Below are 21,185 nucleotides of genomic sequence, written 5' to 3'. Positions count from 1 at the left end.
ACAGGCATACAGGAGACGTCCTGGAGCATCACAAACAGGTAGGAGAGGTACTGGAAGCTGCAGGCAGACAGGAGACATCCTGGAGAATCACAGACATATAGCAGAGGTACTGGAAGCTACATGCAGACAGGAGACATCCTTGAGGATCACAGACATGTAGCAGAGGTACTGGAAGCTACATGCAGACAGGAGACATCCTTGAGGATCACAGACATGTAGCAGAGGTACTGGATAGCCACAGGCAGACAGGAGAAATCCTTGAGGATCACAGACAGGTAGGAGAGGAACTGGAAGCAACAGGCAGACAGGAGATGTCCTGGAGGATCACAAACAGGTAGCAGAGGTACTGGAATCCACAAGCATCCTGGAGACATCCTGGATGATCGCAGACATGTAGCAGAGGTACTGGAAGCCACAGCCAGACAGGAGATTTCCTGGAGGATCACAGACATGTAGCAGAGGTACTGGAAGCCACAGAAAGACAGGAGACATCCTTGAAAATCACAGACAGGTAGCAGAGGTACTGGAAGCCACAGGCAGACTGGAGACATCCTGGAGGATCACAGACATGTAGCAGAGGTACTGGAAGCCACAAGCAGACATGAGATGTCCTGGAGGATCACAGACAGGTAGCAGAGGTAATGGAATCCACAGACAGACTGGAGACATCCTGGAGGATCACAGACAGGTAGGAGAGGTACTGGAAGCTGCAGGCAGACAGGGAACTATGCACAGACAAACTAAAGTCTTAATACCAAAACACAGGTGTGTGTCTTAGTAGACCTTATATAGGCCCAGGCAGATGATCACATGAGATCAAGCTAAGCCATCTGTAAAGCCCAACGTGGATCACAACAGAGTTTATCGGACCGGGGTGAAGGATGCGAAGCCTGAGTACAGGACAGGTGCGTAACACAGCACAGCAGCCATTTTTCTGGTCTGTTCAGTGGGAACCCCAACCAGTTGAACACTAATTCTCAATCCTTAGGAACCCCTATAATCCTTTAGGATAAATGTCTGATAAACGCAGACACGGCCTCTCGAAAGCACGGCTTCACCAGTGCCCAAGTGGTAAACCAGCCGACGGAGACATTGGACCAAGGTCTTGCGCATCATTTTGCAGATCTCTCGGATGTGCAGAATTGTAGATTTTCTTGCCTGGAACATAATCAGAAACAAACTGATCCCCGCAGTCCTTTTGTTCATTTCTCCCATATGTTTCTATGTAATTATTATTATTTTTTTCTCGAGCCGAGCATTGGGTGTGATAAGATCATCGGCGATCTCCTCGCTTTCCCTCCGTCTTGTGGAACACTCAGCATTCTGGAGACGTTCCTCCATTCTTGGTCCTTTCTTCCTTTCCCAAATTATATTCAGCGAAAATGACAAACTCCATAGGTTCCACAAGACGTAAGGTCCTCGTCATCTCCCCTGCGCCCATCCCTGGTAGTTTAATCATGTCAGGGGGAAGGGGTGATGATAACATTAACCCTTCACGAGGAAAAGACTATCGGTGGTGGGAGCTCGATAAGATTCTCACGGAAAGTGACTTCTATCTTCTTCTTTCTTTAAGTCACAAGTTCGGCAAGAAGGTTCTGTACATGAATCACTTGAGTGACCTCCGAGAACATCTGCGCTTCAACCGGCTGATCATCCCACAAGAAGTATTAGAGTAAGTGGAGCCAAAGGGACTTTATATGGCGGGAGGCCACCACCATTCCAAGGCAAAAGAACCCCTAGAAGAGATGGTGGCACTTTAATGGGTGGTGAGAACCTGTAGAAAAGATTTTATTTTTGTATTTGTGAATTTAGAATTCCTTCTGCCCAATTAAATATCAGAATCTCCCCCCGAAAAAATGTACAATTTAATGTTAAAATGGCTCCTCTGTGCTTACAGACATGATGAAAAGGTTCGTGTCCAACAGAAAGGAAGACCCCCGCCTGTTATTAGAGCCCCACCGCCTCGTCCTCCGCTCCCAACACAGCAGTTTGGCGTCAGTCTTCAATAGTGAGTTATCTAAAGAAAGGAAAATATATGATTCCATTTTTGGGCCTATGTGTCGCCATGGTTACAGACTACAAACAACCCTATGTAGTCAGATCCCGCAGTCACGCAGCATTAACTCATTATCTGATCGTTTGTTGTAAACCCATTAATCTTTATTTGGAGTATTTCTGCTCCCATGTATGCCGGGATCTCCAGGGGACGTCACCAACGTGTGATTGATGGAGGGAAAATGGCGTAATGTAAATGAGAGCGCCGCGCCTTCCGGACACCGTTGGTTCCGCTCTGATATCTTTTTTAATTTTTCAATTACAGTCCGCGATCATCCAAGTGTAAACTGTAGTAGAGTCTTTCTTTTTAGCGATTTTATGAAGTTACAATTAAAGGCGTAATTTAAAGGGAGTGTGTAATCAGAAAACACCTCTATATACAGTAGATAACACAGGATCCACCATTCACAATATCTGATGTCACAGCTCACCTCCTCCTCCTCCTGTACAATGACTGATAACACCTCTATATACAGCAGATAACACAGGATCCACCATTCACAATAGGTGATGTCACAGCTCACCTCCTCCTCCTGTACAATGACTGATAACACCTCTATATACAGTAGATAACACAGGATCCACCATTCACAATAGGTGATGTCACAGCTCAACTCCTCCTCCTGTACAATGACTGATAACACCTCTATATACAGTATATATCACAGGGTCCACCATTCACAATAGGTGATGTCACAGCTCTCCTCCTCCTCCTCCTGTACAATGACTGATAACACCTCTATATACAGTAGATAACACAGGATCCACCATTCACAATAGGTGATGTCACAGCTCACCTCCTCCTCCTGTACAATGACTGATAACACCTCTATATACAGTAGATAACACAGGATCCACCATTCACAATAGGTGATGTCACAGCTCACCTCCTCCTCCTCCTGTACAATGACTGATAACACCTCTATATACAGTAGATAACACAGGATCCACCATTCACAATAGGTGATGTCACAGCTCACCTCCTCCTCTTCCTGTACAATGACTGATAACACCTCTATATACAGTAGATAACACAGGATCCACCATTCACAATAGGTGATGTCACAGCTCACCTCCTCCTCCTGTACAATGACTGATAACACCTCTATATACAGTATATATCACAGGGTCCACCATTCACAATAGGTGATGTTACAGCTCTCCTCCTCCTCCTCCTGTACAATGACTGATAACACCTCTATATACAGTAGATAACACAGGATCCACCATTCACAATAGGTGATGTCACAGCTCACCTCCTCCTCCTGTACAATGACTGATAACACCTCTATATACAGTAGATAACACAGGATCCACCATTCACAATAGGTGATGTCACAGCTCACCTCCCCCTCCTGTACAATGACTGATAACACCTCTATATACAGTAGATAACACAAGATCCACCATTCACAATAGGTGATGTCACAGCTCACCTCCTCCTCCTCCTGTACAATGACTGATAACACCTCTATATACAGTAGATAACACAGGATCCACCATTCACAATAGGTGATGTCACAGCTCACCTCCTCCTCCTCCTGTACAATGACTGATAACACCTCTATATACAGTAGATAACACAGGATCCACCATTCACAATAGGTGATGTCACAGCTCACCTCCTCCTCCTGTACAATGACTGATAACACCTCTATATACAGTAGATAACACAGGATCCACCATTCACAATAGGTGATGTCACAGCTCACCTCCCCCTCCTGTACAATGACTGATAACACCTCTATATACAGTAGATAACACAGGATCCACCATTCACAATAGGTGATATCACAGCTCACCTCCTCCTCCTGTACAATGACTGATAACACCTCTATATACAGTAGATAACACAGGATCCACCATTCACAATAGGTGATGTCACAGCTCACCTCCCCCTCCTGTACAATGACTGATAACACCTCTATATACAGTAGATAACACAGGATCCACCATTCACAATAGGTGATGTCACAGCTCACCTCCTCCTCCTCCTGTACAATGACTGATAACACCTCTATATACAGTAGATAACACAGGACCCACCATTCACAATATCTGATGTCACAGCTCACCTCCTCCTCCTCCTGTACAATGACTGATAACACCTCTATATACAGCAGATAACACAGGATCCACCATTCACAATAGGTGATGTCACAGCTCACCTCCTCCTCCTGTACAATGACTGATAACACCTCTATATACAGTAGATAACACAGGATCCACCATTCACAATAGGTGATGTCACAGCTCAACTCCTCCTCCTGTACAATGACTGATAACACCTCTATATACAGTATATATCACAGGGTCCACCATTCACAATAGGTGATGTCACAGCTCTCCTCCTCCTCCTCCTGTACAATGACTGATAACACCTCTATATACAGTAGATAACACAGGATCCACCATTCACAATAGGTGATGTCACAGCTCACCTCCTCCTCCTGTACAATGACTGATAACACCTCTATATACAGTAGATAACACAGGATCCACCATTCACAATAGGTGATGTCACAGCTCACCTCCCCCTCCTGTACAATGACTGATAACACCTCTATATACAGTAGATAACACAGGATCCACCATTCACAATAGGTGATGTCACAGCTCACCTCCTCCTCCTCCTGTACAATGACTGATAACACCTCTATATACAGTAGATAACACAGGATCCACCATTCACAATAGGTGATGTCACAGCTCACCTCCTCCTCCTCCTGTACAATGACTGATAACACCTCTATATACAGTAGATAACACAGGATCCACCATTCACAATAGGTGATGTCACAGCTCACCTCCTCCTCCTGTACAATGACTGATAACACCTCTATATACAGTATATATCACAGGGTCCACCATTCACAATAGGTGATGTCACAGCTCTCCTCCTCCTCCTCCTGTACAATGACTGATAACACCTCTATATACAGTAGATAACACAGGATCCACCATTCACAATAGGTGATGTCACAGCTCACCTCCTCCTCCTGTACAATGACTGATAACACCTCTATATACAGTAGATAACACAGGATCCACCATTCACAATAGGTGATGTCACAGCTCACCTCCTCCTCCTGTACAATGACTGATAACACCTCTATATAAAGTAGATAACACAGGATCCACCATTCACAATAGGTGATGTCACAGCTCACCTCCTCCTCCTCCTGTACAATGACTGATAACACCTCTATATACAGTAGATAACACAGGATCCACCATTCACAATAGGTGATATCACAGCTCACCTCCTCCTCCTGTACAATGACTGATAACACCTCTATATACAGTAGATAACACAGGATCCACCATTCACAATAGGTGATGTCACAGCTCACCTCCCCCTCCTGTACAATGACTGATAACACCTCTATATACAGTAGATAACACAGGATCCACCATTCACAATAGGTGATGTCACAGCTCACCTCCTCCTCCTCCTGTACAATGACTGATAACACCTCTATATACAGTAGATAACACAGGACCCACCATTCACAATAGATGATGTCACAGCTCACCTCCTCCTCCTGTATAATGACTGATAACACCTCTATATACAGTAGATAACACAGGATCCACCATTCACAATAGGTGATGTCACAGCTCACCTCCTCCTCCTGTACAATGACTGATAACACCTCTATATACAGTAGATAACACAGGATCCACCATTCACAATAGGTGATGTCACAGCTCACCTCCTCCTCCTGTACAATGACTGATAACACCTCTATATACAGTAGATAACACAGGATCCACCATTCACAATAGGTGATGTCACAGCTCACCTCCTCCTCCTGTACAATGACTGATAACACCTCTATATACAGTAGATAACACAGGATCCACCATTCACAATAGGTGATGTCACAGCTCACCTCCCGCTCCTGTACAAGGACTGATAACACCTCTATATACAGTAGATAACACAGGATCCACCATTCACAATAGGTGATGTCACAGCTCACCTTCTCCTCCTCCTGTACAATGACTGATAACACCTCTATATACAGTAGATAACACAGGATCCACCATTCACAATAGGTGATGTCACAGCTCACCTCCCCCTCCTGTACAATGACTGATAACACCTCTATATACAGTAGATAACACAGGATCCACCATTCACAATAGGTGATATCACAGCTCACCTCCTCCTCCTGTACAATGACTGATAACACCTCTATATACAGTAGATAACACAGGATCCACCATTCACAATAGGTGATGTCACAGCTCACCTCCCCCTCCTTTACAATGACTGATAACACCTCTATATACAGTAGATAACACAGGATCCACCATTCACAATAGGTGATGTCACAGCTCACCTCCTCCTGTACAATGACTGATAACACCTCTATATACAGTAGATAACACAGGACCCACCATTCACAATAGGTGATGTCACAGCTCACCTCCTCCTCCTGTACAATGACTGATAACACCTCTATATACAGTAGATAATAGAGGATCCACCATTCACAATAGGTGATGTCACAGCTCACCTCCTCCTCCTGTACAATGACTGATAACACCTCTATATACAGTAGATAACACAGGATCCACCATTCACAATAGGTGATGTCACAGCTCACCTCCTCCTCCTGTACAATGACTGATAACACCTCTATATACAGTAGATAACACAGGATCCACCATTCACAATAGGTGATGTCACAGCTCACCTCCTCCTCCTCCTGTACAATGACTGATAACACCTCTATATACAGTAGATAACACAGGATCCACCATTCACAATAGGTGATGTCACAGCTCACCTCCCCCTCCTGTACAATGACTGATAACACCTCTATATACAGTAGATAACACAGGATCCACCATTCACAATAGGTGATGTCACAGCTCACCTCCCCCTCCTGTACAATGACTGATAGCACCTCTATATACAGTAGATAACACAGGATCCACCATTCACAATAGGGGATGTCACAGCTCACCTCCTCCTGTACAATAACTGATAACACCTTTATATACAGTAGGTAACACAGGATCCACCATTCACAATAAGTGATGTCACAGCTCACCTCCTCCTCCTCCTGTACAATGACTGATAACACCTCTATATACAGTAGATAACACAGGATCCACCATTCACAATAGGTGATGTCACAGCTCACCTCCCCCTCCTGTACAATGACTGATAACACCTCTATATACAGTAGATAACACAGGATCCACCATTCACAATAGGTGATGTCACAGCTCACCTCCCCCTCCTGTACAATGACTGATAACACCTCTATATACAGTAGATAACACAGGATCCATCATTCACAATAGATGTCACAGCTCGCCTCCTCCTCCTGTACAATGACTGATAACACCTCTATATACAGTAGATAACACAGGATCCATCATTCACAATAGATGTCACAGCTCACCTCCTCCTCCTGTACAATGACTGATAACACCTTTATATACAGTATGTAACACAGGATCCACCATTCACAATAGGTGATGTCACAGCTCACCTCCTCCTGTACAATGACTGATAACACCTCTATATACAGTAGATAACACAGGATCCATCATTCACAATAGATGTCACAGCTCGCCTCCTCCTCCTGTACAATGACTGATAACACCTCTATATACAGTAGATAACACAGGATCCACCATTCACAATAGGTGATATCACAGCTCACCTCCTCCTCCTGTATAATGACTGATAACATCTCTGTATACAGTAATACATGATCCTGCCTGTGCTGATAATGAAACTGCTGAAAACTCTTCCATAGAGAAGATAAATAACCCCCTGATATCCCAGGATAATAAAACAATGAGCTTCTTCCATTTCCATTTATCATGTTTCCTGAGCGCATATGTCAGGTTTATTTTCCATGATATACAGATACCACATGCAGTGGACTACTTCTAGTGATATGATGGGGGTTGTAGTATTATTAGGAGACATTTTTTTCTGTATCCATATCTCGATCCCAACCTGATGATTGGCTGATCAGAATCCTGTGAAATCAACACGATTAATTGTTATCTAACCATACATTGTTTGCAGCGCCCTCTTGTGGGAATATTTGGTATTACTTGCTGGCCAATTCAATGAAGGTTTGACCACATAATGCATGGAGGGTCGGGTCCTTCAGAGTGAGAGGCGCCCGTTGTACTGCTAGATAATGGAGGAACATGGCACATGGAAAATAAATATCTGTATTCTGCAATACACAGCCTTTAGTTGGCAGAGACAGTGTTTTGTGGAAGTTGGAAAAACTGTGCTGCAATACCAAACACAGCCTATATTAAAGGGAGGCGCCGTTCTACCAGACACAGCCCAGACACAGCGGGCTACGCTGCCATACCAGAAGTGGCTCACATACAAAGGTACGCACTTCTGGGATTAAGTGGGAGCTGAGCTGCAATAGCAGAAGGAGCCTATAGACAGGGGGGCGCTGTTCTGGAGAAAGACATGGACCGAGGCGTGATACCAGACATGACCATAGACAGGGGGGCGCTGTTCTGGAGGAAGACATGGACCGAGGCGTGATACCAGACATGACCATAGACAGGGGGGCGCTGTTCTGGAGGAAGACAAGGACTGAGGTGTGATACCAGACATGACCATAGACGGGGGGGCGCTGTTCTGGAGGAAGACATGGACTGAGGTGTAATACCAGACATGACCATAGACGGGGGGCGCTGTTCTGGAGGAAGACATGGACTGAGGTGTAATACCAGACATGACCATAGACTGGGGGGCGCTGTTCTGGAGGAAGACATGGACTGAGGCGTGATACCAGACATGACCATAGACAGGGGGGCGCTGTTCTGGAGGAAGACATGGACCGAGGCGTGATACCAGACATGACCATAGACAGGGGGGCGCTGTTCTGGAGGAAGACAAGGACTGAGGTGTGATACCAGACATGACCATAGACGGGGGGGCGCTGTTCTGGAGGAAGACATGGACTGAGGTGTAATACCAGACATGACCATAGACGGGGGGCGCTGTTCTGGAGGAAGACATGGACTGAGGTGTAATACCAGACATGACCATAGACTGGGGGGCGCTGTTCTGGAGGAAGACATGGACCGAGGCGTGATACCAGACATGACCATAGACAGGGGGGCGCTGTTCTGGAGGAAGACAAGGACTGAGGTGTGATACCAGACATGACCATAGACAGGGGGGCGCTGTTCTGGAGGAAGACATGGACTGAGGTGTAATACCAGACATGACCATAGACTGGGGGGCGCTGTTCTGGAGGAAGACAAGGACTGAGGTGTGATACCAGACATGACCATAGACGGGGGGGCGCTGTTCTGGAGGAAGACATGGACTGAGGTGTAATACCAGACATGACCATAGACGGGGGGCGCTGTTCTGGAGGAAGACATGGACTGAGGTGTAATACCAGACATGACCATAGACTGGGGGGCGCTGTTCTGGAGGAAGACATGGACCGAGGCGTGATACCAGACATGACCATAGACAGGGGGGCGCTGTTCTGGAGGAAGACAAGGACTGAGGTGTGATAGCAGACATGACCATAGACAGGAGGGGCGCTGTTCTGGAGGAAGACATGGACCGAGGTGTAATACCAGACATGACCATAGACAGGAGGGGCGCTGTTCTGGAGGAAGACATGGACTGAGGTGTAATACCAGACATGACCATAGACGGGGGGGCGCTGTTCTGGAGGAAGACATGGACTGAGGTGTGATAGCAGACATGACCATAGACAGGAGGGGCGCTGTTCTGGAGGAAGACATGGACTGAGGTGTAATACCAGACATGAACATAGACGGGGGGGCGCTGTTCTGGAGGAAGACATGGACCGAGGTGTAATACCAGACATGACCATAGACGGGGGGGCGCTGTTCTGGAGGAAGACATGGACCGAGGTGTAATACCAGACATGACCATAGACGGGGGGGCGCTGTTCTGGAGGAAGACATGGACTGAGGTGTAATACCAGACATGACCATAGACGGGGGGGCGCTGTTCTGGAGGAAGACATGGACTGAGGTGTAATACCAGACATGACCATAGACAGGGGGGGGGGGGTGCTGTTCTGGAGGAAGACATGGACTGAGGTGTAATACCAGACATGACCATAGACAGGGGGGCGCTGTTCTGGAGGAAGACATGGACTGAGGTGTAATACCAGACATGACCATAGACGGGGGGGCGCTGTTCTGGAGGAAGACATGGACTGAGGTGTAATACCAGACATGACCATAGACGGGGGGGCGCTGTTCTGGAGGAAGACATGGACCGAGGCGTGATACCAGACATGACCATAGACAGGGGGGCGCTGTTCTGGAGGAAGACATGGACTGAGGTGTAATACCAGACATGACCATAGACAGGGGGGCGCTGTTCTGGAGGAAGACATGGACTGAGGTGTAATACCAGACATGACCATAGACGGGGGGGCGCTGTTCTGGAGGAAGACATGGACTGAGGTGTGATACCAGACATGACCATAGACAGAGGGGCGCTGTTCTGGAGGAAGACATGGACTGAGGTGTAATACCAGACATGACCATAGACGGGGGGGCGCTGTTCTGGAGGAAGACATGGACTGAGGTGTAATACCAGACATGACCATAGACGGGGGGCGCTGTTCTGGAGGAAGACATGGACTGAGGTGTAATACCAGACATGACCATAGACGGGGGGGCGCTGTTCTGGAGGAAGACATGGACTGAGGTGTGATAGCAGACATGACCATAGACAGGGGGGGGGGTGCTGTTCTGGAGGAAGACATGGACTGAGGTGTAATACCAGACATGACCATAGACAGGGGGGCGCTGTTCTGGAGGAAGACATGGACTGAGGTGTAATACCAGACATGACCATAGACGGGGGGGCGCTGTTCTGGAGGAAGACATGGACTGAGGTGTAATACCAGACATGGCCATAGACAGGGGGGCGCTGTTCTGGAGGAAGACAAGGACTGAGGTGTAATACCAGACATGACCATAGACAGGGGGGCGCTGTTCTGGAGGAAGACATGGACTGAGGTGTAATACCAGACATGGCCATAGACAGGGGGGCGCTGTTCTGGAGGAAGACATGGACTGAGGTGTAATACCAGACATGGCCATAGACAGGGGGGCGCTGTTCTGGAGGAAGACAAGGACTGAGGTGTAATACCAGACATGACCATAGACGGGGGGGCGCTGTTCTGGAGGAAGACATGGACTGAGGTGTAATACCAGACATGACCATAGACAGGGGGGCGCTGTTCTGGAGGAAGACATGGACCGAGGTGTAATACCAGACATGGCCATAGACAGGGGGGCGCTGTTCTGGAGGAAGACATGGACTGAGGTGTAATACCGGACATGGCCATAGACAGGGGGGCGCTGTTCTGGAGGAAGACATGGACTGAGGTGTGATACCAGACATGACCATAGACAGGAGGGGCGCTGTTCTGGAGGAAGACATGGAGCGAGGTGTAATACCAGACATGGCCATAGACAGGAGGGCGCTGTTCTGGAGGAAGACATGGACTGAGGTGTAATACCAGACATGACCATAGACAGGAGGGGCGCTGTTCTGGAGGAAGACATGGAGCGAGGTGTAATACCAGACATGGCCATAGACAGGGGGGCGCTGTTCTGGAGGAAGACATGGAGCGAGGTGTGATAACAGACATGACCATAGACGGGGGGGGCGCTGTTCTGGAGAAAGACATGGACTGAGGTGTAATACCAGACATGACCATAGACAGGGGGGCGCTGTTCTGGAGAAAGACATGGACTGAGGTGTGATACCAGACATGACCATAGACAGGAGGGGCGCTGTTCTGGAAGAAGACATGGACTGAGGTGTGATACCAGACATGACCATAGACAGGAGGGGCGCTGTTCTGGAAGAAGACATGGACTGAGGTGTGATACCAGACATGACCATAGACGGGGGGGCGCTGTTCTGGAGGAAGACATGGACTGAGGTGTAATACCAGACATGACCATAGACAGGAGGGCGCTGTTCTGGAAGAAGACATGGACTGAGGTGTAATACCAGACATGACCATAGACAGGAGGGGCGCTGTTCTGGAGGAAGACATGGACTGAGGTGTAATACCAGACATGACCATAGACGGGGGGCGCTGTTCTGGAAGAAGACATGGACTGAGGTGTAATACCAGACATGACCATAGACAGGGGGGCGCTGTTCTGGAGGAAGACATGGACTGAGGTGTAATACCAGACATGACCATAGACAGGGGGGCGCTGTTCTGGAGGAAGACATGGACTGAGGTGTAATACCAGACATGACCATAGACGGGGGGCGCTGTTCTGGAGGAAGACATGGACTGAGGTGTAATACCAGACATGACCATAGACAGGGGGGGCGCTGTTCTGGAGAAAGACAAGGACTGAGGTGTGATACCAGACATGACCATAGACAGGGGGGGCGCTGTTCTGGAAGAAGACATGGACTGAGGTGTAATACCAGACATGACCATAGACAGGGGGGGCGCTGTTCTGGAGGAAGACATGGACTGAGTTGTAACACCAGACATGACCATAGACAGGGGGGCGCTGTTCTGGAGGAAGACATGGACTGAGGTGTAATACCAGACATGACCATTGACAGGGGGGCGCTGTTCTGGAGGAAGACATGGACCGAGGTGTAATACCAGACATGACCATAGACAAGAGGGGCGCTGTTCTGGAGGAAGACATGGACTGAGGTGTGATACCAGACATGACCATAGACAGGGGGGCGCTGTTCTGGAGAAAGACATGGACTGACGTGTGATAGCAGACATGACCATAGACAGGGGGGCGCTGTTCTGGAGGAAGACATGGACTGAGGTGTAATACCAGACATGGCCATAGACAGGGGGGGCGCTGTTCTGGAAGAAGACATGGACTGAGGTGTAATACCAGACATGGCCATAGACAGGGGGGGCGCTGTTCTGGAGGAAGACATGGACTGAGGTGTGATAGCAGACATGACCATAGACAGGAGGGGCGCTGTTCTGGAGGAAGACATGGACTGAGGTGTGATACCAGACATGACCATAGACGGGGGGGCGCTGTTCTGGAGGAAGACAAGGACTGAGGTGTGATACCAGACATGACCATAGACAGGGGGGCGCTGTTCTGGAGGAAGACAAGGACTGAGGTGTGATACCAGACATGACCATAGACGGGGGGGCGCTGTTCTGGAGGAAGACAAGGACTGAGGTGTAATACCGGACATGACCATAGACAGGAGGGGCGCTGTTCTGGAAGAAGACATGGACTGAGGTGTAATACCAGACATGACCATAGACGGGGGGGCGCTGTTCTGGAGGAAGACATGGACTGAGGTGTGATACCAGACATGACCATAGACGGGGGGGCGCTGTTCTGGAGGAAGACATGGACTGAGGTGTAATACCAGACATGACCATAGACAGGGGGGCGCTGTTCTGGAGGAAGACATGGACTGAGGTGTGATAACAGACATGACCATAGACGGGGGGGCGCTGTTCTGGAAGAAGACATGGACTGAGGTGTGATACCAGACATGGCCATAGACAGGGGGGCGCTGTTCTGGAAGAAGACATGGACTGAGGTGTGATACCAGACATGACCATAGACAGGGGGGGCGCTGTTCTGGAGGAAGACATGGACTGAGGTGTAATACCAGACATGGCCATAGACAGGAGGGCGCTGTTCTGGAGGAAGACATGGACCGAGGTGTGATACCAGACATGACCATAGACGGGGGGGCGCTGTTCTGGAGGAAGACATGGACTGAGGTGTAATACCAGACATGACCATAGACAGGAGGGGCGCTGTTCTGGAGGAAGACATGGACTGAGGTGTAATACCAGACATGGCCATAGACAGGGGGGGCGCTGTTCTGGAAGAAGACATGGACTGAGGTGTAATACCAGAGATGACCATAGACAGGGGGGCGCTGTTCTGGAGGAAGACATGGACCGAGGCGTGATACCAGACATGACCATAGACAGGAGGGGCGCTGTTCTGGAAGAAGACATGGACTGAGGTGTGATACCAGACATGACCATAGACAGGGGGGCGCTGTTCTGGAGGAAGACATGGACTGAGGTGTGATACCAGACATGACCATAGACAGGGGGGGCGCTGTTCTGGAAGAAGACATGGACTGAGGTGTGATACCAGACATGACCATAGACAGGGGGGGCGCTGTTCTGGAAGAAGACATGGACTGAGGTGTAATACCAGACATGACCATAGATAGGGGGGCGCTGTTCTGGAGGAAGACATGGACTGAGGTGTGATACCAGACATGACCATAGACAGGGGGGCGCTGTTCTGGAGGAAGACATGGACTGAGGTGTGATAGCAGACATGACCATAGACAGGGGGGTGCTGTTCTGGAGGAAGACATGGACTGAGGTGTAATACCAGACATGACCATAGACAGGGGGGCGCTGTTCTGGAAGAAGACATGGACTGAGGTGTAATACCAGACATGACCATAGACAGGGGGGCGCTGTTCTGGAGGAAGACATGGACTGAGGTGTAATACCGGACATGGCCATAGACAGGGGGGGGGGCGCTGTTCTGGAGGAAGACATGGACTGAGGTGTAACACCAGACATGGCCATAGACAGGGGGGCGCTGTTCTGGAGGAAGACATGGACTGAGGTGTGATACCAGACATGACCATAGACAGGGGGGGCGCTGTTCTGGAAGAAGACATGGACTGAGGTGTAATACCAGACATGACCATAGACAGGAGGGGCGCTGTTCTGGAGGAAGACATGGACCGAGGTTTAATACCAGACATGACCATAGACAGGAGGGGCGCTGTTCTGGAGGAAGACATGGACTGAGGTGTAATACCAGACATGACCATAGACAGGGGGGCGCTGTTCTGGAGGAAGACATGGACTGAGGTGTAATACCAGACATGACCATAGACAAGAGGGGCGCTGTTCTGGAGGAAGACATGGACTGAGGTGTGATAGCAGACATGACCATAGACAGGGGGGGCGCTGTTCTGGAGGAAGACATGGACTGAGGTTTAATACCAGACATGACCATAGACGGGGGGCGCTGTTCTGGAGGAAGACATGGACTGAGGTGTAATACCAGACATGACCATAGACAGGGGGGCGCTGTTCTGGAGGAAGACATGGACCGAGGTTTAATACCAGACATGACCATAGACGGGGGGCGCTGTTCTGGAGGAAGACATGGACTGAGGTGTAATACCAGACATGACCATAGACAAGAGGGGCGCTGTTCTGGAGGAAGACATGGACTGAGGTGTGATAGCAGACATGACCATAGACAGGGGGGGGCGCTGTTCTGGAGGAAGACATGGACTGAGGTGTAATACCAGACATGGCCATAGACAGGGGGGGGGGGGGCGCTGTTCTGGAGGAAGACATGGACTGAGGTGTGATAGCAGACATGACCATAGACAGGGGGGCGCTGTTCTGGAAGAAGACATGGACTGAGGTGTAATACCAGACATGACCATAGACAGGGGGGCGCTGTTCTGGAGGAAGACATGGACTGAGGTGTAATACCAGACATGACCATAGACAGGGGGGGGGGGCGCTGTTCTGGAGGAAGACATGGACCGAGGTTTAATACCAGACATGACCATAGACGGGGGGCGCTGTTCTGGAGGAAGACATGGACTGAGGTGTAATACCAGACATGACCATAGACAGGGGGGCGCTGTTCTGGAGGAAGACATGGACTGAGGTGTAATACCAGACATGACCATAGACAGGGGGGCGCTGTTCTGGAGGAAGACATGGACTGAGGTGTAATACCAGACATGACCATAGACAAGAGGGGCGCTGTTCTGGAGGAAGACATGGACTGAGGTGTGATAGCAGACATGACCATAGACAGGGGGGGGCGCTGTTCTGGAGGAAGACATGGACTGAGGTGTAATACCAGACATGGCCATAGACAGGGGGGGGGGGCGCTGTTCTGGAGGAAGACATGGACTGAGGTGTGATAGCAGACATGACCATAGACAGGGGGGCGCTGTTCTGGAAGAAGACATGGACTGAGGTGTAATACCAGACATGGCCATAGACAGGGGGGGGGGGGCGCTGTTCTGGAGGAAGACATGGACTGAGGTGTAATACCAGACATGGCCATAGACAGGGGGGCGCTGTTCTGGAGGAAGACATGGACTGAGGTGTAATACCAGACATGACCATAGACAGGGGGGCGCTGTTCTGGAGGAAGACATGGACTGAGGTGTAATACCAGACATGGCCATAGACAGGGGGGGGGGCGCTGTTCTGGAGGAAGACATGGACTGAGGTGTAATACCGGACATGGCCATAGACAGGGGGGGGGGGGGTGCTGTTCTGGAGGAAGACATGGACTGAGGTGTGATAGCAGACATGACCATAGACGGGGGGGCGCTGTTCTGGAGGAAGACAAGGACTGAGGTGTGATACCAGACATGACCATAGACAGGGGGGGCGCTGTTCTGGAGGAAGACAAGGACTGAGGCGTGATACCAGACATGACCATAGACGGGGGGGCGCTGTTCTGGAGGAAGACATGGAGCGAGGTGTAATACCAGACATGACCATAGACGGGGGGCGCTGTTCTGGAGGAAGACAAGGACTGAGGTGTAATACCAGACATGACCATAGACAGGGGGGCGCTGTTCTGGAGGAAGACATGGACTGAGGTGTGATACCAGACATGACCATAGACAGGGGGGCGCTGTTCTGGAGGAAGACATCGACTGAGGTGTAATACCAGACATGGCCATAGACGGGGGGGGGGGGGGGCACTGTTCTGGAGGAAGACATGGACTGAGGTGTGATACCAGACATGACCATAGACAGGAGGGGCGCTGTTCTGGAGGAAGACATGGACTGAGGTGTGATACCAGACATGACCATAGACAGGGGGGCGCTGTTCTCATACAACCTCTAGCTGTGCATGTTGATTGCAGAGGCGTCGCAGTATCCTTTACCAGGTTCGCCGTGGTCGAACCTGACGCCCTAATGATAGAAGTGCCGCACGTCTTGATCTTACTCCACCAAGGGTCAACTACAGACGTCTCCGACCTGCCATTATTAGTTTTCCACATTCCCCGGACTTGTTAGACCAGGAAGGAACGTTTCACCTCTGCAGCGATCTCTGAGGGAACGGAAATTCATTGCCACATAACATGACATGTGCGCAGACTTCACGGCCTTTCGCTCCGAGGACGGGAGAGGAAAATGGTTTCGTCAATCTCACGGAATATTATCGGTATCGACATTAGCGCTTCATGTTCATAAACTAAATGTTGTATTCTTGCCTCCGAGCTGCCACCACTAACTCCGATCTCTAAGGAGCAAGTGGTGACCATCAGGCCGGGATCACACACAGCGAGATACAGCCGAGTCTCGCAGGTGAAAACCGAGCTCTGGCACCGGCACTCCGGAGCGGAGCGAGCAGCCGCATAGCAATACATGGAGCCGCCCAGCAATACATGGAGCCGCTCAGCAATACATGGAGCCGCGCAGCAATACATGGAGCCGCCCAGCAATACATGGAGCCGCTCAGCAATACATGGAGCCGCGCAGCAATACATGGAGCTGCTCAGCAATACATGGAGCCGCGCAGCAATACATGGAGCCGCTCAGCAATACATGGAGCCGCGCAACAATACATGGAGCCGCCCAGCAATACATGGAGCCGCTCAGCAATACATGGAGCCGCGCAGCAATACATGGAGCCGCTCAGCAATACATGGAGCCGCGCAGCAATACATGGAGTCGCGCAGCAATATATGGAGCCGCCCAGCAATACATGGAGCCGCTCAGCAATACATGGAGCCGCGCAGCAATACATGGAGCCGCTCAGCAATACATGGAGCCGCTCAGCAATACATGGAGCCGCACAGCAATACATGGAGCCGCTCAGCAATACATGGAGCCGTGCAGCAATACATGGAGCCGCCCAGCAATACATGGAGCCGCGCAGCAATACATGGAGTCGCGCAGCAATACATGGAGCCGCCCAGCAATACATGGAGCCACGCAGCAATACATGGAGTCGCGCAGCAATACATGGAGCCGCCCAGCAATACATGGAGCCGCTCAGCAATACATGGAGCCGCGCAGCAATACATGGAGCCGCTCAGCAATACATGGAGCCGCTCAGCAATACATGGAGCCGCACAGCAATACATGTAGCCGCGCAGCAATACATGAAGCCGCGCAGCAATACATGGAGCCGCGCAGCAATACATGGAGCCGCTCAGCAATACATGGAGCCGCGCAGCAATACATGGAGCCGCGCAGCAATACATGGAGCCGCACAGCAATACATGGAGCCACACAGCAATATATGGAGCCCCGCAGCAATACATGTAGCCGCTCAGCAATACATGGAGCCGCTCAGCAATACATGGAGCCGCACAGCAATACATGGAGCCGCACGCGCCACTCCGGAATGCCGGTGCTAGAGCTGGGTTTTCACCTGCGAGACTCGGCCGTATCTCGCTGTGTGTGACTCCGGCCTTAGACATGAATACACAAGTCAACATGTCGACAGTTTCCATCTAGTAGATTAACTCTATAGTCAGCAGTTAGCTTCTTCTGTACATACAGCAGGTAGAGAAAGTGCAGTGCCCCAGGGTCCTGGTTGTTGCAGTAATGTCATTCTTCCACCAGGGGGAGTGATGTTACGTCTGAAGGCAATAAAGGAGATCTCTTTACCAGGTATCACAAACCATTCAACACACTTCACACTCCAGCCCACCAGGGGGAGCCATGCTCCTATTTATTAGGGCACTCTTCACAATTAGGTAAAACTGGTGGTCTGGATAGGAAGAGAGTCAGAAGCTGGCTGTGCTTCACCCAGGCAGCACCTGTCAGGCACACAGAGGAAAGGAGGAACATCTGGCGGTTGTCGACAGAGGGTCCCTGACAGGGGTGGGATCCTGGCAGAGGCCTAGACAGAAGGCCACGGAGCTGCGACTGCCTACCGATGCGGCAGCATCCTAAGGAAGGACACAAAGAGAATTGTATTGTATAGGGTGAGAAACGAAGTCATAGCACAAGGAGAGGATACCAGAAGGAGTTCTGCCCTGTAAAGGCTGCCTCCTTCTGAGGCGCAGAAGCTGGTGGCCGGAACACCGAGGGAGTCATCGTCTCCATGCCTTGCTCCAGAGACCGGCAGGACAGATAATTCCACGTTACCTGCCCGACCTTATACCCAGGAGGCACAGTGGCAACTTGTGGGGGCCGGGGCGTGCTAGAGTCCCTGTAAAAAGTTCCTATCCATCTGGGGGACAGAGAGAGATACATAACATCTAGAACACCAACAACATCTGTGAGGACCTTATGAGAAGCACAGCAGTAAGGTACTACAACATCCAGGCGCTAGAGGATTGCTACTGATTTCTACCTGGACAAGGGGACTCTGGATTTGCCTTCAGACCGGCCGGACTCTGCCTACCCTCTGATCTGGTGCTCTGGACTGAGGACGCTGAAGCCTTCAGTAAAGGTAAAGAGACTGCAACCTTGTGTCCTTGTTCTTCACTGCGCCTCACATCATCCACCATCTACACACCGGGAGCCCTGGGGACATACTTCACCTGTGGGAAGGTATACCATCTAGCTGCCATAACATCACCCCAGCGGACCCCTAAGCAGCGTCGGTCACCCTGACCGAACACCACAGGTGGCGTCACGAACATTATTACTTTAAAGACCTTTCCCCCAATTTACAACAGACGTCCCTAGGGCCACGGACCGGGTCAGCCACCGTGACATCCCCGACGAGAACCGAAGGGCCCGGCACCGAGTGCCCCTACGCCCTTGGGGGCAATCCAAAAGTATTCAGACCCCTTTACATTTTTCAATCTTTGTTTCATTGCAGCCATTTGGTTAAACTCAAAAAGGTTCATTTTTTTCTCATTAATGTACACTCTGCACCCCATCTTGACTGAAAAAAACAGAAATGTAGAAATTTTTGCAAATTTGTTAAAAAAGAAAAACTGAAATATCACATGGTCATAGGTATTCAGCCCCTTTGCTCAGACACTCATATTTAAGTCACGTGCCGTCCATTTCCTTGTGATCCTCCTTGAGATGGTTCTACTCCTTCATTGGAGGCCAGCTGTGTGTAATTAAACTGATAGGACTTGATTTGGAGCAGCGCACACCTGTCTATATAAGATCTCACAGCTCACAGTGCATGTCAGACAAAATGAGGATCATGAGGCCAAAGGAACTGGCCAAGGAGCTCAGAGACAGAATTGTGCCTGAATACTGTATGCTGTGTATTTATGTGTATAATGTGTGTTATGTGTGCATTTATGTGTATTTGTGTATAGTGTGTGTTATGTGTATAGTGTGTTATTGTGTGTATTTATGTGTATAGTATGTTATTGTGTGTATTTATGTGTATAATGTGTGTTGTGTGTAGTTATGTGTGTATTTATGTGTATAGTGTGTTATTGTGTGTATTTATGTGTATTGTGTGTATAGTGTGTGTTATGTGTGTAGTGTGTGTTATGTGTATAGTGTGTTATTGTGTGTATTTATGTGTATTGTGTGTATTTGTGTATAGTGTGTTATTGTGTGTATTTATGTGTATAGTGTGTTATTGTGTGTATTTATGTGTATTTGTGTATAGTGTGTGTTATGTGTGTAGTGTGTTATTGTGTGTATTTGTGTATAGTGTGTGTTATGTGTATAGTGTGTTATTGTGTGTATTTATATGTATTTGTGTATAGTGTGTGTTATGTGTGTAGTGTGTGTTATGTGTATAGTGTGTTATTGTGTGTATTTGTGTATAGTGTGTGTTATGTGTGTAGTGTGTGTTATGTGTATAGTGTGTTATTGTGTGTATTTATGTGTATTTGTGTATAGTGTGTGTTATGTGTGTGTGTTTTGTTTCTTTTTACACTCCATCATTGTGTTCTTTTCCCCCGATTCCCCCGGTAATGTGTTGCTGATCCTGACTTCCTCAGACCCCGGAGTCGCCCTCTGCTCCGTCCCCGTTCCTCTTCCCGGAGATGAGCTGCAGGTTATTGAACCATTTGGGGTCGGCATTAATTTGCGCGCTCCGATGGCGCGGTCAGCAACACTAAGCCGATCATTACGGCGCAGTTATTAATGCGGGAAGGTGGATGCACACAT

At 49.4% G+C, this 21,185-nt stretch overlaps 1 protein-coding gene across 2 annotated transcripts in view; it reads left to right on the top strand.

Annotated features, from left to right (window-relative positions):
- The window catches only part of ARHGAP8 (Rho GTPase activating protein 8), a 185,233-nt gene that overhangs the window by 147,927 nt on the left and 16,121 nt on the right, over nt 1-21,185 (top strand). For both annotated transcript variants that reach the window (XM_069763343.1, XM_069763336.1), the window contains 2 exons: nt 1,574-1,672; nt 1,898-2,008. In XM_069763343.1, coding sequence (XP_069619444.1) covers nt 1,574-1,672; nt 1,898-2,008 — 210 coding nt within the window. The remainder of the gene's footprint in view (nt 1-1,573; nt 1,673-1,897; nt 2,009-21,185) is intronic.

This window comes from Ranitomeya imitator, chromosome 4 (assembly GCF_032444005.1).
Source record: "Ranitomeya imitator isolate aRanImi1 chromosome 4, aRanImi1.pri, whole genome shotgun sequence".
NCBI lineage: Eukaryota > Metazoa > Chordata > Amphibia > Anura > Dendrobatidae > Ranitomeya > Ranitomeya imitator.
The sequence above is the reverse complement of the archived record's forward strand: the minus strand, read 5'-3'. Positions and strand labels throughout refer to the sequence as shown.